At 40.7% G+C, this 14673-nt stretch overlaps 1 protein-coding gene across 7 annotated transcripts in view; it reads left to right on the top strand.

The window, feature by feature from the left end:
* Positions 1-14673, top strand: part of LOC124795481 (endoribonuclease Dicer-like) — a 428130-nt gene that overhangs the window by 228375 nt on the left and 185082 nt on the right. For all 7 annotated transcript variants that reach the window (XM_047259520.1, XM_047259523.1, XM_047259524.1 and 4 more), the window contains exons 11-12: positions 6640-6769; positions 12633-12854. In XM_047259520.1, coding sequence (XP_047115476.1) covers positions 6640-6769; positions 12633-12854 — 352 coding nt within the window. The remainder of the gene's footprint in view (positions 1-6639; positions 6770-12632; positions 12855-14673) is intronic.

Below are 14673 nucleotides of genomic sequence, written 5' to 3'. Positions count from 1 at the left end.
CTTTACCGACAATCAAATTTATATGATCATTCCATTTTAAATCACTCCTAATGCGTACTCCCAGATACTTCATGGAATTAACTGCTTCCAGTTGCTGACCTGCTATATTGTAGCTAAATGATACGGGATTTTTCTTTCTATGTATTCGCAGCACATTACACTTGTCTACATTGAGATTCAATTGCCATTCCCTGCACCATGTGTCAATTCGCTGCAGATCCTCCTGCACGTCAGTACAATTTCCCATTGTTACAATCTCTCTATATACCACAGCATCATCCGCAAAAAGCCTCAGTGAACTTCCGATGTCATCCACAAGGTCATTTATGTATATTGTGAATAGCAACGGTCCTACGACACTCCCCTGCGGCGCACCTGAAATCACTCTTACTTCGGAAGACTTCTCTCCATTGAGAGTCATTAAGTAATGATCGTTTTGAGCACCTATGTGCCAAGTGCCATCACACCCTCAACTTTGTTGTATGTTGCTTTCATTCTGATCAGGCTGAGAGCCAATTCCTAGAGGGAACCGACGGTAGTCCAAATCCCAGTGGATTGGATACCGAGGGTGTAAGACGGGTAGGTAAGGAGTTGATTGAGTGTTAGGTGGAGTGGTAATCCGGTAAGGAATTTTTACGTTTTGTGTCATGTCATGTGTTTAAGAGGACTTGAGCACATCTAAGTTTTTTAATAGTAGTAGTAAATATGTCATAAGTATGTGCCGACCCAAACAAGTTTAAGAGTAGTTAGTTTTTGACCTGGATACTGGGTCTTTCTGAAGGGGGGAATAATGTAGCGGCACCACTGTTTAAGATGGGAAAGGTTTAGCTTCGGTGCAATATTTTGATGCGCACAAGTTATGGCCAGGCACGGGCCTGTTGACAATAAGTTACGCTACCAGTGGTTGCGAAGTAGTATGGAGGCCTCAGGGCCACAGACCCGCAGAAAAGAGTAGATGCAGCGGTTTGCATGGCACAAGTTACAGGCAGAAGTGGCCCACTGGCCCAACCCAGGTGTTATGAGCACTGACTCTGAGCGGCGCGTTAGCAAAACAGAGGCGTACAGCCGTGTGTAAATAGACGCTGGTTCACTAACAAGTCATTCAAGTGTGACAGCTCTCCTGGACGGTGGGGCGTGTCACACAACCGGCTACAGGCAGCAGCAGATGGGGTGCCAGTGCCCCAGTCCACGGCAGGTCGCTGGTTTGACCCTCTGAGGCCAACACAGGGTCCACAGCCAGCCAGGGGCAGGCCATGCCACGGCTCGCTACCGCAGGCAGTCTTGTTGGCTTCCAACACTCACCGGAAGCATTCCAAGGCAAGGGCCACAGATTCGGATGCCGGATCGTGAGCATTTGTTGTCGCTGCGATCTTGGCCATGCTGTCGAGGAAACACGCCACGGGCACCTTGTAGCTCCCAGCGGGTAGCACTGAGACAAAGCGGGCAAAGACCGCCGAGTCGACTGCCAGCACATCCTGATGTCATCACAACTGCACAGCTGAACAAGGCCGACACACAGTTGTGCGTTGCACGGATCGCTGAGGCAACCATTCCACACCACGCCATTTCGCAGACAGCGAAGTGGTGTCCTCAGCATTGTGGGACCCAGTAATGCAGACTGAGAGGAATGGGGGCACTGTAGCTGGAAATAATAAATCACTTGGTAAACTCCAACGAGTTTTGATACTGCGCATCATGACAGCCCATCCTCGTCCAACATACCCTCTACAGCTTATATGCAAATTCCAGTGCCAGCAGAATTCCCAAAGACAGATATAACTACCCTGTTTGGCCTTTTCGAACACATGCGTACGCCTTTTGGACTTAAAAATGCAATCCAGATATTGGCAAAGGTTTTGCACGGCCTGCATTTTTGTTTCACCTACATTGACGACATTCAAGTGTTTTCTAAAATGACAGCCAAGCATAAGGATCATCTGACACAGGTTTTTCAATGTCTCAGTGATTATGGTGTGGCCAATAATCGCAGGAAGTGGGTCCTAGGACAAAACCAAGTGACTTTTTTAGAGTATTTAGTTACCGCAGCAGGAATTATTCCAATGCCGGAGGAGGTGCAAGCATTACCGCAGGTATTACCCCCGACCACATGCCAAGAATTACGAAGTGCAACTAGCCATTTTGGTTACCCCCAGTTTGCCAGGAAGTAACATCAAAGGCCAGACGTAACAAGGTTACCAATTCTGATGCTCTCATCTGCATTAAAGGCTTTCCACCTGCTGGCTTGTGCGATCCTCTTATGTTGCATTTACAATTGCAGACCATCCTTTATATGGTTTGTGATTCTGGAGAACATTTTTGCACATCACCAGATCTCTGAAGACCATGATTAGTTTACACTGGCAATCAGCGACCTTTTGTGTTTACAATTGCAGACCATCTTTTATATGGTTTGTAATTCTGGAGAACATTTTTGCACGTCACCAGATCTCTGAAGACCATGATTAGTTTACACTGGCAATCAGCAACCTTGACCAGTGGGCAGCTGCTTTAGTTTCGGACATTATTTTGCATCCACTTCACCAGTAAGCCTACCTTGCTCATAAAACAGCTTAAGTTGCTTGTTCCATTAAACTACCACTTGAACAAGTGCTGTAGCATGAAAAACATGCTGACAAAAACCCATCAGAGTTTTGGAGACATTTACATGCTATGGTTGACACTAATGTGGTTTCTGACAATTTGTTGTTACATATCTGGCAACAATAGGTGGCTTCACAAGTACAGCTAGCTCTAATTGTGCATGTAGAGCAATCTTTACTGAAGTTACTGCAAGTTGCAGCATGCATGCAATGGTAGATTTGATTGCTGTGGTGGCTGCAGCACCAATAGCTACAAGTGTTCCAGCCAAATAAAATTGTCGACCACCAAGCTCAAGTAAAGAGATGATGCATCACTGTGCCACTGTCTCGTAGTGACACTCACTGAGCATAACCATAGAACTTTGAATCCTATGTGTTACAGTTGAAATGATGCTAAAGAAGTTTCAAGCATTACAACTGTTGAGTGGCCCTAATAAAAGTTCACGTTCACAACATTATTCTGCTCATCAATCTCAAGATCACATACAATACCAAGCTAGCTGTACTAACATCTGCTAGTATCATAGATATTTCTGATGTCAAGCTCTGAAGTGCATGAAGCCTTGTTGTGAGTGCCAGATGGTCACAATGATAAACAGTGCTGCGAACAAAAGGAGCCATCTCACAACTGGTCACAGGTGGTGGTACAATGGCAGAAGTGTCATTTATAACAGTACAACACAAGCTCAGATGATTCAGTCTCTACTGCCCCCACTGTACAATGCAGTGTTATGCTGGTTACATATTTCTGGCAAAAATCCTGGTTTGGTTTACCTGATCAACACCAGCTCAGAAGACAGCACTCTCCCTACTCCATGCAAAACTGATGTAATGTTTGATAAACTTCCATATTCAACATCTGCAAAGAACTCTATTATCCTCACCCATGGCCACAGAGATCTGACAATCAGTGCTTCCCATTTTGAGTGGATTTTTGTGGTTGCAGACATGACATAGCCCATCTTACGCACTGATTTGCTTTCACATTTCAAGGGTGCTGATTTGCTTCCACATTTCATGCTTACTGTGGACTTCACAAATGCATCTCTAAAAAATTGGCTCAGCAGTCACAAATTGAAGGAACTCGGGGTTGTTCTGCTGTTGGCATGCTGGGAAGAGTTGACAATATAGGTACGCATTCTCTCAGGACATTAACATTGTGCATACTGTGGAGTTTTTTTCAGTGCCACAGAGGTTGAAGCAACAACGTAACATTAAACCCTGTGATTTGCACTACATATGTATCACCTCTGGCCCACCAGTTTCACACTGTGTCCACGTGATTGCACTAGAATGCTTAATAGAGACTAAAACAATCTTGAGGAAATGCTTCATTCGGGTGTTGTAAGTCATTCCGACAGTCTGTAGTCCTTAAGGATGGCTCGTAGTATCCCAGCAGGGATTACTGTGAATTGAGTGCTAGAACTGTACTAGATGGGCATCCCATAGCTACTACATTGACATCTGCTTTGGGAGTTGCAACTGTTTTCACTCTTCTGGACTGCTACAAGTCTTACAATCAAATTCCAATAATGTCTAGTTATATACAAAAACAGCTGTGATAAAGCCTTTTATTCTTTGATTTCTTGAATTCATGGCATTTGGACTCAAAAAAACACTGTTGGAACATGGCATAGCTACATTGACAAAGATTTTCAGGGACTGACTTTTTGTTTCACATATGTAGTCGATATCCTGGTGTTCTCGTCAACACCCAGTTACATAACAGGGATGTTCATGAAGTATGACATTGACCTTATAGCCGTGACACTGTGTTAAACGAGGATAAATGTGCCACGTGGAAAAGTGAATTAACCTTCCTTGGCCATAGGGTCTCATCTCGTGGTGTCTGCCTGCTATCAGAGAAGTTATCCATTTTACATTACCTTCCAAAGCCACAAGATTAGCAGCACTTGAGATATTTTATATGCATGGTGAATTTTTATTGCCACCAGTCTCGTGAAAGAAATGCTGCTCTCCCACCGTGTACCATCTACAGTGTTGGCCAGTAATGCAGATACCAGCCAAAGTGTAATTGGTGCAATACACCAAAAAGTCAACAATCATTGGTAGCTTAAAAAAAAAAAATAATAATAATATCCTGACCCAATCATATCGGCCTTTCAGAATGTCAGTGCTAAATGTTCCTCTTGACATTTCAGGCACAATGAATTTATCAGTCAGTTTGTCTCGTAAATTCATAACATTAAAGACACAGAAAATATAGTTGCTGAGCACTTTTCTTGCATTTGTAGTTTGGTTAATGTTTTGAACTAAAAAATCTCACTATGATCCTAGCAACAAATTGACAGCTGCAAATGATCCTTGCATGGGATTGAGGCTGAAGCAAGTCGAGGCACTAGGTGGCAACTCTAAAATATGGTGCGATGTCTCACAATGGAAACTGTGACCCTACATTTTGCCACATTTTCAAAAAAGTGGCATTCAACCGTGTCCACAGCCTGTTACATCTAGGGGAAAATGCCACTACTCTATTACAAATCAGCAGTTTTGCGTGGCCGTGAATTTTAAAAAGAAATATCGTGGTGGTGGAGGGCTGGGTTCCTGCATATTGCCAACACCAGCAGTGCAAACTGGGATGTGATGCTCACACAGATATTGAACATCTCCTTGTGCCTCCAGTGGATATCGGTTACATACACATTGATCTCATGGGACCTCTACTGTCTTCAGAATGCTACAAGTATCTATTCATGGCAGTACACGGATGCGTGAGAAGTGCAGAAGCTGTACCAGTCACAGATATATCCACCGAGACAGTTGCAAAAATGCTTGTTGCAAATTGATTAGCATGCTTCAGCTGTCCTCACCACTTTACAATAGACTAGGGCTGTGCATTTTCCAAAGCCACCACACTACAAGCTACCATCATGCCAGCAATGGAATGGTTGAAAGGGGGTATAGTATTATAAAGGCTGCTCTCGTTTGACCAAAAGAAGTGTATGGAAACACTTTCTCTGGTATTTTTAGGGCTATGGATAGCTTATAAATGGGCCATCTGTAAGTCATTGTCTGAAATCCAAAGTGGTTTATGGGGAGTCACTGAGGACTGTGGCAAACTTCTTCACGCCTGCACTAAACTGGGTGGAACTGCCACAATTGGTACAGCTGATTCCTAAACATGTTGCAAAGCTCCAATGGCTACCTGTTTTGCACCACTGTGAACACAAAATTTTTGTACACAAAGCCTTGGCCGGCTGCTCCCATAGCATGCTGCATGCTGATTTAGTTCGAGCCCGTCTTCAGCCCTCGTACACCAGACCTTTCGAAGTGATCCAGCATAGACAGCACCTGTTAGACATTTTGCAAAATGTCAAATGCAGCAAGGTACCTGTAGAGAGGGAAACAAGTGTGGGTGATAAGTCGCCACCTTTGGACTGCATGTTGACAACCGAGGTTACGCAATGCCCTGACACATTTATGCAGACCTCAGCTATGGGCTCAGCTGCCAGCTGCTCACCTCTTGTCATACTTTTGACCACACCTATGGCTGCAACAGTACTGCAATCAACCATCCGCACAAGAACCAGATGAGTTATGTTCAAGTACCTCTATACTCAGGGCGCTCTGTGTTTTAGGATGGGGGTGTGTGGGGAAAAATGATCAACCATATATAAGTTCTGTGAAAGTCTTGTTTATTCACTGCCTATTTTATTGTTCAAAAGTTGTTGCATTGGTTTCCTTTCCTCAGTAAAAGTGATTATCATTATACCAACAATTAGTGTTGATATTAATTTGTGGATATTTAAGTTCATCTGGAAGCCTTGTGTAACTTATTTATTATAAAACAATTTATATTATACATACAAATCGTACAATATTGTGATTTCTTGGATAAATACAATACATTGCTAGAATCATTTCGGGCTGTTGTTTAGCTCCAGTGCAATTGTGTGTGTCCCCTGTATTACCCATAAGTTGCCCAAAAGTTCTATTGAAAAACAAAATTTTGCCAAGCTGAGATGTAGCATTATATATGAAGCATTGATTCTAATTTATGGATATTTTTAATTTTCAGATACAGCTGCAAATTGCCTCATGACAGATATACTAATCTTGCCCCATTGTGGTATCTGTTGCTCAGGGGTGGAAAGTGTGTGTGTTTTGTGCAGTTACCAGTGAACTCGGTGTTGAAAGTGAGCATAGAGGTAAAAGGATTTCTGCTTTAGAGAAAAATGTTGTTTTTAGTTACCCAGTTGTATTAGAAAATATTGAGATTTCTTACAATGTACACATGTATGTTCTTTTAATAATAAGTTTATAACACTTAATTGTACAGCTTGACTTCATGAAAAAAAGAAACATTTTTATGGAAATGAATATTGAAATCCTGCAATCAGATAAGATGGAAATAAAAACATTCTCATTACTGACGGTAGGCAGGTAAAAGAAACGGTGTGTCAAAAATGACAGTTTTTAGGACTATAATTTTATTCCTTCGAAAAACAGAGTTGTGGGTTAGGGGAAATGAGACTGTTCAATAACTGAATGGGGAAGTCACCCTGCATCTGAGGACTAGAGGGAATCTAATTTAAACTATAGGCAACAGGGGTAATAGAGGAATCATCAGAGGTATCTTCGCTTACTTTGCCATTATAAAGTGTTTAACCAAATTCCCTCTCCTGACTTTGAGGGCTTGCAGTGGGGACCGAGATGGTTAAGTTTAGCATAGGAACTATTGTCTGGAAATACGCTGTTTTCCCAGCAACAGCCAAAATACTACAACACATGTTGCTCACTCATGCTTGTTGCTTCTCATCTGGGTTCACTTACAAGTAGGGCTTGATGTGATGACTATTGATGTCAACACAGATCTCATACCTATATACCATGTTCCGTTGCACACCATCACTAATCCCTGATCCTCCAGCAGCTGCCACAGCCATAACTGCACCAACAGGTCTTTCTTTGATGCCACAAGGGTCTCATAAATCAAGGATTTACCCACTGGTAGTAGTATAATGGGTTCAAGTCAGGAGAACATGCAGGCTAAGCAACCAGGCCACCATGATCTACCCACTGTTGCCCAAATCGTTGGTACGGGTAGTCTCTGACACACGTGAAGGGGAGGTGGTATGCCATCATGCTGGAACCACATTTTGATGCACTTTCAGTGGCACGTCTACCAAGAGCCCATGCACTACGCCATCAAGGAATCGCAAGTACGCAACACCCATGAGGTATGGTGGAAGAAAGTGTGGGCCAGGAACCCTGCCCAGATATTCAGGTGGTGGTATGCCATCATGCTGGAACCACATTTTGATGCACTTTCAGTGGCATGTTTACCAAGAGCCCATGCACTACGCCATCAAGGAATCGCAAGTACTCAACACCCATGAGGTATGGTGGAAGAAAGTGTGGGCCAGGAACCCTGCCCAGATATTCAGACCGCATCATTCCTGAAGCCCATGGAGGCACGCAGCTTACAGGTTCTCATCAGCCCACACATGACCATTGTGGGAATTGAGAAAACCTTCACTGATGAACTTTGCTTCATCTGTGAATAGGATTTTCCGTTGAAAGTTGAGATTGTCCACACAATGATGCAAGAACCGCCTGCAGAAGTGAGCTTGTGAAACAAAATCTTGTGCCTGCATTGCCTGTAGCTTCTGGGTGGTGGTGCTGGGTGGTGGTGGTGGTGGTGGTGGTGGTGGTGGGTTGGTTTGTATTGGGTGTAGTTTGGTGATCCACATTCAGCCTACCTGCTATGTTTCTCTTACTCATCATCACCTCCTCCTCCAATGCGTGGAGTACAGCTTCTTCAGACTCGGGTGTGTGGCATCACCATGGATCATCACAGATGGCTCTGCTGGTGATGAATATATTCCCATCTCTGAGACCAACTGACACACCACAGCAAAGAGGAATTGCGAAGGTGTGTGGCAGTGGGAAAACGCTCCATGTACATTTGATGCATTGAGGTTCCCCATACGGTATGCCATGCTGACGTATTCCGCAAACATGTAGTTCACTGTGGTCAACAACAATACACTAAAAATGAAATGTATGTACAGCTTGCATTCTGTACTGCAGTGAATGGTTACTACTGTACAGTGTGAACAAAGACCACAAAGCACAACAGCACGTACAAACAGCAGGTCACAAACAACTGAATGGTATGCAAACAAACCAGTAGAGGGCATAGGATGGCATGTTATTGGTGAATGCCATACATAACATCCTAGCCTGTGGCACTAAAAATATGGGAGGTTTGAACTTGTGTTGTAATATTTTGCGTATAGTGGAAAAATGCCCTGTTTCCTGTCCTTAATTTCTTGACCATGTTGGTCTCCACTACAAGGCCTCACTGTCTGTAAAGGGAATTTAGATACACCTTGTATGTTTCTGAACACTGACTGAGTATTTGGAGCAAATTGTGCCCTTGAGCAATAGATGGGAAATACTGTGATTTCATAAATAGTTTACTTGACAGAATTTTGCTATAAAACTACTGAGAAATTCTTCTCTGAAATTTATCTGAACATTTAACTCTAGAAACTGAGTTATGGGGGGAAATATGTTAAGTTTATTGACAGAGAACAATCCAAACATTGTCAAATTATCAAGGTTTTATCGGCCTGTAAATGGAATGTTATCTACTACAGCCTTGTTCAGTGATTTTCTGTTAGTTACTTAATTAGTTAGTGACATATTCCGTTAATCTTTTGCAACGTTTTTTATCAACATGATGTGAATCAAGCTAATTATCACATTGTATATACACGATTTTTGCTACGCAATTACGAGTTACTAGATACCGCACTGGTATAAATTGAGTAAATAAGGACATACTAGTCTTTGATATAATTCGTTTAGTGATATATTTAAACCTAGCTTCTCAAATTGCTACCAGTTTTTTAAATTAAAGAATGGAAAATCCAAGATGGAATGTAAAAATATTGTGTAAAGGAAAGTTGCTACTCAACATAAGGCAGAGGTGTGACTCAGAATTTCCGCTATGTGATGAGATTTGCAAATTAAATATTCATTTACGGAACAGGAGGACTTGTCCAGAAGAAATGATTTTTCCTACAATTAAAATTTCCTTTGCTGTTTGTCAAGATGTTTTATGTTATTTGGAAATTAAAGATTTTCAGTAATGTAATGGTGGTGGTAGTAATAGTAGTAGTAGTAGTCTGTGGTAAACATATGTCAGTTATATGGTCGTGCCTTAGAAATAAAGAAGTCAGTCGATTAAGGGGATAAGTAGAAGATTTAGCACAAAATTTGGTTTAATGATAGGTAAAACAAAGGCAAAAATGATGAAGGTGTATGGTGAAAAGAGTAATGACTTGCTAAATAATCAAACATAAGGAAGACACATTGGTGGGAGATGTGAAAGAATTGTCCTACCTAGGAAGCAATACTACACAGGACGGCTTAAACAGAAAAGGTTTTTTTCCATGAAAGAAATCTGTTGGCACTGAACAAAGAGCTAGACTTGAGGAGTAAGCTACAGAATTTGTTTCTGTAAAGTACAACTATGTGGAAGTGAAATAATCGAAATATGGACTGTCAAAACAGTAAAATAATAAACTTAAATAATTGAAATGCACTGCAAGAGGGTAATCTTCAGAAATTAAGTGGGCAGCTAAAATGAGAAAAGATGAGTTGTTAGAAAAAATATTGGAAAGCAATGAGTGAGTAGTCATTATTGTGAGAAGACCTTTTCAGCTGGCATCTGAAATGAGGAAAAATGTAGAAGTGGGAAAAAATTAGAAATTCTGACACTCATGAAGTATCTTCTTTTGTGTATGAAGAATACAGATCTATAAATAGTTTTACAGACTAAGGATGGATATTGGATGGCACCCTGTTAATTGGATGACTAATGGGAGGAAAAAAAAGAATAAGAAACTTCTTTGCTCCATAGTAAATATTAGGTGGTAGCTACATCTACTCTGAAAGGTTTATCAGGTTATTTTTGTCAGGTTATTATTGGCACTGCATAACATATGTGCAGTGCTGTATGTTTCCTGTCTAAGTGAAGGTACGTGTGATCACTGTGATTGTAAAATTCTTATTTTTGTGAAGCAAGCACTTAAAAAGCCTTCTGTATATATGCTCAACTTATATTTTATGCAACTTGTGCGCAGTTACATTTTAATTAATTATGGGCCCTGAGTAAGTTTTTCCAGGTAATTTGTTGAAGTAGGTAAGACTGAAAAATTTGTAGCTGTTATGTGTCTTTGTTAGCTTAGCAAATGACTTGTTAATTGCATGTTTGTTTTTGTGTTAGGGTAATACTTACTTAAGTTTCCTTTAACGAAAACAAGGCAGTTATAGGTATATGGGCTAACTATTCTCATTATATTCTGTCTTTTCAAATTGGCAATGAAATGAAGAATAATGCTGGAAATAATCCTCTTCCCTTCTAGGGTTCCATATCTCAGTCGGTAAAAACTGAATTCTTACAGGATCACTTTGTTATCTGCCTGCCTGCCTGTCTGTCTGTCCATCTGTCAGCCTGTTTGACTTTTTAAGACTTCTTCTCAGCAGTGGAGAGATGTATCAAGATGAAATTTGTCACGTACTAAGTCTTCATCCCTTGTTGGTGTAAAAAAATTGAGCTTCTAAGTCAGTGCAATCAACAGATATGACCATTTATGTTACACATTTTGATACTCGCAAACTACCTCATCAAAACCTGTAGGGTACTTTCTGCTGACCTAGAAATGTAAAATTTGGCAAGAAGCAAGGTTTTGTGAGTACAAGTAAGAGAAAAATCAGAAAATGGTTAATCTGTAATTATATCACACAGTGTTTTTCAATCAGACTGTCTGTCTGTCCATCTGTTAACAACCTTTTTTCTTAGGAACTGCAACAGCAAATGAGAAATCACACAAAAAATTTAAACATATAACAGGCAAAGATTGTCGAGATTCTCGATTCTCCGGATGGAGAGTATCAGGCTACTCTGACAGTATTAGAAACGTACATCCTCAGTGGACAGATTGCTTTCCTGTGAAAAGATAATGTAATGAATAGCAAAAAGGGGAGTAAACATTAACAATGGTTCCATATTTAATACAATTTATTATGCAGCACTTTCATAGAAGAAAGGTAATGTCTGGAGCTTTTCTTGACTTCTCCAAGGCATTTGTCAAAATCACACAGTCTTGCTGAAGAATTAAAGAATTCGAGTATTATACATAAAACAAGGGAAAGGCAACCACACCTATAGCAGGTCGATGCTTGGGGCACAGGAACACATAACAGAAAACAGAATTCACACTAGCTTTCAAGCACTAGCTCTTTTCACAGTGATCACATACACTCATTCACACACACAACCGCACTGACCCCAAAATGTTCACTACCGTGGCTCTGTCTCTGTGTGTGTGTGTGTGTGTGTGTGTGTGTGCTGTTGCTAGAAAAAAAGCTAGTGCTCTAAAGCTAGTGTGATACATACTGCTCCATCCAAGAATTGTGGTATTTTTAGGCATACTGCAGGCTGTACAGCATTGTATCAGGGCAACTAGAGACACTGCTTAACTATTGAACTTATGTTGATCAGAAGTTAAAAACATAAAATGTTCGTATCTTTTTCAGTTTATTTCTTAACAGTGTAAAAGTAGATGAAAATGAAAAGAAGATATTGTTTGCAGATGATACGGCTGTCCTGAAAGTAACTAAGAATTTTGAGGCACTTGAGAAAAACATTTTCATATCTGTAAGTAGTAAAGCACAATGGCTCATGATTAATCATATGTAAAACAAATCACACAGTTTCCAACAGTAAGCAAACAGGAATACAAGGATGAAATGACTAGAAGAGATGTGCTACCACAATCTTTTTGAAGCATGCAATATGGAGTCAGAGTATGAAGAAACTTATACCAATGTAGGAATTAGAATAATATTCTTTCTAGAAAAGTCAGTTTGGGCCATATTGAGAAAGAAAGAAAAAGAATCTTGTAGAAATAGTTTTAAGATATTTTAGCTTCTCTACAAATATAAATATTTAATTCCATTTGTACAGCAGTAACGGATCATATGGTTTTATTTCAGGGTGAACCCCAGAAAAATAAAAGATTAGCAAAACAGTCAGCAGCTATAGAAGCTGTAAAGCGGCTGCATGAATGTGGTGAACTTGATGATGACATGGTCCCAAGACCAAGTGAATACATTGTCTACCATGAGAAACTGTTTCCATATCTTACAAAAGAGCCAATCGGTGGCTCTTCACCACAGCAAGGATCAAGGCAACGTAAACAATTATACGTTAAAAGGGTATAGTCATGCATTTCTTTTTCAGTTCCATAGACATAAGTCTTGTACAGGGTGCGGCAAGTAAAATTGGCCTGTAAAGTCAACACATGAACATAAAATGAAATTTAATGTATCTGATATGATTACTCATCTTCACAATAGGTGCTGAAAGTGTCCTCCGCCCACTTCAGCACACCTGTGAGATGCTTGTGGAGAATCATATATACTCTTGGCAGTTGTTCTGTTGTGATGCTATTGATGACATCCTGGATCCTGGTCTTGACTTCCTCAATTGCGTGGGGATTTATTTCATATACTTGTCCCTTTAACAGTCCTCATAATAAAAGCCACTAGTGGACATCGTCTGGTGACCGAGGAGGCCCACAAGCCTTTGCTGATTGTCCTCTGGTGTAAATATCTCATGAACATGGGACAATGATGCAGCTGATGTGTGGCATGTTGCATCATCCTGTTGAAAGTAACATAACTGACGCTCCTCCTCTGTCAAGTTTGAATAAAACTCCTCCAGAATTCCCGAATACATGTTTGAATCTGTCATCTCAGAGAATATGGCCCCCAAAACGACTGTGGGGCAAATGACACACTAAACACCAATCTTTTCGTCATGTACGGGTACCTGGTGGACCATTTGTGGATTTTCTTTCAACCAGTACTGGTTATTTTAGAAATGTATGTACTCAGACAGTTGGTGCCTTTGCAAGACACCACTGGCAACATTTTTCAACAGCCATGAACAGAAACCCCCTCTCTTTTACAGGTCAGGCTCCTTCTGTTCTTGCACAACTCTCACTCGGTGCACTTTTAACTTCGGTGCCCTTAAAACATGTCTGCAACTTCTCTCACTCCGTTGAACCTGTTGACTGAATCTCATGGTTGACTTAAGAGATGTGCAGACAGAAAGTTGTCTATTCCTGAGAGCATTTCGAACCGATCCTGTATACCGCCATTTTTCAATCAGTAACTCTATGGTGCTTTATACCCTTACAGAACATCGTAGAAATTTCTCTTGAAACAAATTCTTTGTTTTTTTCAAAAGATCCTGTGCAAATGAATGCTTCAACAGTGGCCACACACTTGGGTAACTAGTACAACATTGTCACACACTCACAATAACCCCGCTTTACACAATGAGGCCTTACTCTCAACTGGCTTCTACAAGTTTCACTGGCTGCTGCTGCCTTACATGACAGCAAAGTTCCACGCAGTATCGATACATCAGAGGAAATGGCTAGTTCGTTCATGACTGTTTCGATGGTGTTTCTAATTTTCCATTACTGTTGACGCGTGCACACTGGAACACACTGGAAAGACTATAGGTTGTGGAGAAACCAGTAATTTAAACAAAGCAAAAAGCTACTGATGAAGGCGAAATGTGCAAGAAATATTGGCTTGGAAATTTAATTTGTCCTTCATTGCTACTGAAAAATTTAAATTAGCTTCAAGTATTGATGATAAAAATATTATTCTGTTAGTTGCCAATCTCTTGATAGGCCATGGGTGCTAAAAAGCTTGGACTTCATATTGTGTTTCTCAGTACATGGTGGAAGTCAAGAATTTTGCACAGTATGCAGTTAAGTTAATAAATATGCTTTTCAGATCTATTTGCCATCTATTCTTCAAGTGCAATGCTATTAGCTACTCATGATAAACAGTTCTTTCTACAGGAACATGACAATAACTATCAAAAGAAATGTCAACTTTGCAGTTCAGAATATGAATGCATTATCTATCATAATCTTTGTTGCTTCTCTCTGAAACGATCTCAGAAGTGTTCAAATGTGGCTTTGCTCCAGGGACAATGCATTACTCCAGCCTGGGC

This window comes from Schistocerca piceifrons, chromosome 4 (assembly GCF_021461385.2).
Source record: "Schistocerca piceifrons isolate TAMUIC-IGC-003096 chromosome 4, iqSchPice1.1, whole genome shotgun sequence".
NCBI classification, from domain to species: Eukaryota; Metazoa; Arthropoda; class Insecta; order Orthoptera; family Acrididae; genus Schistocerca; species Schistocerca piceifrons.
The sequence above is the reverse complement of the archived record's forward strand: the minus strand, read 5'-3'. Positions and strand labels throughout refer to the sequence as shown.